Raw genomic sequence first — 3,680 nt, 5'->3', positions numbered from 1 at the left:
TCTTACTAATAATCATACAACATTATTTTTAAATTAAATTAAACCAGCGTATCTTGTATCTTGTCATGCTCAGACGATTTTAGCAAAATAAGTCATTAGTCTGTCCAGCCAGGATAAATCACGCCCGAATGGAACATGTCAATGAAAACCTAAAACAATTACTGTTTTGTTCATAGGCAACTTACTATAATCAAAAGATATCAAAACAGGAGAGGTGAAGAGAAAAAAACATGTCACTAACTATTACAAACATCCAAGACTTGATCTCTCAAGAACAGAAATATTGTCAACAAAACCCAGTTTATACAATGTCAACAATCAATAATAAGCATACACATTAACGAGTCAATCTAATTTGACTGCATCACAATTAAAACTTACACCACTCGTTCAAAGCCAACCACATTGATATTTGAAACCATTTTATAAATGAAGGAGTGCCTTATGGTGCAATTTCCTCCTCATCTTCTTCTTCCTCCTCGTACTCATCCTCATCGGCGGTAGCATCCTGGTACTGCTGATACTCGGCAACAAGATCATTCATGTTACTCTCAGCCTCAGTGAACTCCATTTCGTCCATTCCTTCCCCAGTGTACCAATGCAAGAAAGCCTTGCGCCTGAACATAGCCGTGAACTGCTCACTAACTCTCCTGAACATCTCCTGGATTGAAGTAGAATTGCCAATGAAAGTAGAAGCCATTTTAAGACCCTTAGGCGGGATATCACACACGCTGGACTTCACATTATTAGGTATCCACTCAACGAAATATGAAGAGTTCTTGTTTTGCACATTGATCATTTGCTCATCTACCTCCTTTGTGCTCATCTTACCACGGAACATTGCTGATGCAGTCAAATAACGACCGTGACGAGGATCAGCAGCACACATCATGTTCTTAGCATCCCACATTTGTTGTGTTAATTCAGGAACAGTCAAAGCACGGTACTGCTGGGATCCTCTAGATGTCAAGGGCGCAAACCCAACCATAAAGAAATGGAGCCGGGGAAATGGGATAAGATTAACAGCAAGCTTGCGAAGATCGGAGTTCAGTTGCCCAGGGAAACGTAGACAGCAAGTAACTCCACTCATGGTGGCGGAAATCAGGTGGTTAAGGTCACCAACTGTAATCAAAACAAGAAAATAATTAATTAGAAAAATTGAACTTTCAACTAATGTCCTGTTTGCTTCAAGGCCCCAAAGAATTTATTCATAAACTAAAAGTTGTCTGGGTAATATATGGAGGAATCAAAATCGATCCAGCAGTGAGCAGAAATGTATAATTGATTTAAGAACTGAAAAATTAAGGTGTTTTGGTCGGTAAATTTGATTCACGTGAAAGAGCCACAAAAAACCTAACCTTCAAAATGTTTCTATTTTAACATCCAAATAAAATCAGTTCTTCTAAACTTACTTTTAAAATAACGTCCCCAAACACAACAATTTTACTAACCTCAATTCTTTCGAAATCAATTGCATAAAAATCTCAAATAAAGTGGCCATATGCCATTAGAGATAGTGACTGAAAACCAAATTGATAGAAGAAGTTAAACAATACCACCCAACAGCAACGAACAAGACACAAGACCTAACTCCACTCGAATAACCCCCATGGACCCACCAACACTGGGACACTTCACCCCTATTAGAATAAACTTCTCCATAGAACTAGGACAAAATAAAAGTAAGGTAAATGAAATCAACTTCTCCCACAAGCTAAAACTAGCTTATACATAACCTAAATGCAAGGAATTATCTCTTAAAGGTTGATTTTAACTTACACATAAGTTAATTTTACTTTGTCCCTATTTCCTTTTCCTACAAGCGTTAATGAAGTAAATATCCAAGCAGAGACTTAATCATAATTTAAATCGTGAAATTGAAAGTAAAAAAAGATAATTACAGCAAACATTTACTCAATTATTCAGCAAACCAAAACAACAGAACAACACCAACAAAATAAACAGTGATTAAGAAAAAGAGAAACCAGAAACTTACACGTCGGTGTAGCGAGCTTGAGGGTCCTGAAACAAATGTCGTAGAGAGCCTCATTGTCCAGAACCATACACTCATCAGCGTTCTCTACAAGCTGGTGAACAGAGAGCGTAGCATTGTAAGGCTCCACAACGGTGTCAGAAACCTTAGGAGAAGGAAACACTGAAAACGTCAACATCATCCGATCTGGATACTCCTCACGAATCTTTGAAATCAGAAGCGTCCCCATGCCAGAACCCGTTCCTCCCCCAAGAGAATGGCACACCTGAAACCCTGCCACATCACCACCGGTCCAGTTCCATCAAAACACGATCAAATCAATCAAATTCGATGAGTAACTAGGAAATTAAAAGTAGCGGTGGTACCTTGCAAGCAATCGCAATTTTCGGCTTCTTTGCGAACGACGTCGAGGACTGAGTCGATGAGTTCGGCACCTTCAGTGTAGTGGCCTTTGGCCCAGTTGTTGCCGGCGCCGGACTGGCCAAAGACGAAATTGTCGGGGCGGAAGATCTGGCCGTAGGGGCCGGATCTGACGGAGTCCATGGTGCCGGGTTCAAGATCCATGAGGACGGCGCGTGGAACGTACCTTCCGCCGCTGGCTTCATTATAGTAGACGTTGATGCGTTCGAGTTGGAGCTCGGAATCGCCGCTGTACTTCCCGGTGTGGTCGATGCCGTGCTCGTCGCAGATCACCTCCCAGAACTTGGCTCCGATCTGGTTCCCGCATTGCCCTCCCTGGATGTGCAAGATTTCTCTCATTTTCGATCGGAGAGTGTGCAAGAGTGTGGGAGAAAGGGAATTAGGGTTTGAGGAAACTGGGGATTGGGTTTGAAGGAAATGGAAATGAATGAGAGGGGTGAATGCTAGGGAGAATTTGAAGGGTGGGTTTGCTTTGTAATTGTGCGATATCCTGAGGGTATTTTCGGAATAGACAGGATTTTTTTAAATGATAGTGCTTTGCTGTGCTGAGCTGTGAATTGTGATAAGGAACCAAACCAAACGTTTGATCTTTCCCTGTTGTTGCCACCACCAGAGACTGTTACCCTTTCTCTTTCTGTTGAGTTGTCTCCTAAAAAAAAAGATGGCATTGTTAAATGTTTTCTACAAATGGCATTATATGAACAATTTAATAATTTTTTGCGTCTAAAAACCAAAATTAAAAATTCATTACACTTAAAAAAATGAACCATGTATTAAATCTAAAATTTATATTGTTTTGAAAGAGCTGTAGTAATTATACAGGAATGTATACAATAATATTTTTTATGCATATTATCTCTATCCATCACATTATTTATAGAAAGGGTTTTTTGATATAATCAAATATAGAAAGAGCAGTTGGACCAAACGAAATTCTTCATTTGGATTTTATAAAAGAGGAAATGAAGGAGTAGTTCATTTTGGAGAAATTTAATGCTACGAGAATAGATATTTCGAATAAAAAGTGAGGCGAAGTGAGTAGTTTATTTATTTATTTATTTATTTCATGAATATTCCAGTTAGAATTATAATTTAATAAGAACCATGGTTTGGAATATTAAAATGGCAGTTGAATGAGTGAGGTGGGCCGGTGAGAATTGATGGCTTATAGCCCAACCCAGCTGTCAATGATTTCTCCAATTTTTGGATCCAACATTTCAATGTAAGGTCACGAGTGGTTGATGAGTTTTAAAATAAAAAAATAGGT

The 3,680-nt window shown here is 39.1% G+C and overlaps 1 protein-coding gene across 1 annotated transcript; it reads right to left on the bottom strand.

The window, feature by feature from the left end:
- Positions 1-215: 215 nt before the first annotated feature.
- Positions 216-3,057, bottom strand: LOC137832010 (tubulin beta-3 chain). The gene is made up of 3 exons (XM_068639959.1): positions 2,359-3,057; positions 1,997-2,266; positions 216-1,122 (listed from the first exon to the last, which is right to left on the bottom strand). The coding sequence occupies exons 1-3, from the start codon at positions 2,750-2,752 to the stop codon at positions 443-445; spliced, it is 1,344 nt and encodes a 447-aa protein (XP_068496060.1). The 5' UTR covers positions 2,753-3,057; the 3' UTR covers positions 216-442.
- Between the last annotated feature and the right edge of the window lie 623 nt (positions 3,058-3,680).

The sequence above is a fragment of the Phaseolus vulgaris genome, chromosome 6, assembly GCF_000499845.2.
Source record: "Phaseolus vulgaris cultivar G19833 chromosome 6, P. vulgaris v2.0, whole genome shotgun sequence".
In the NCBI taxonomy this organism is placed as follows: Eukaryota; Viridiplantae; Streptophyta; class Magnoliopsida; order Fabales; family Fabaceae; genus Phaseolus; species Phaseolus vulgaris.
Note: the sequence above shows the minus strand (reverse complement) of the source record. Positions and strands in the feature narration are given on the sequence as shown.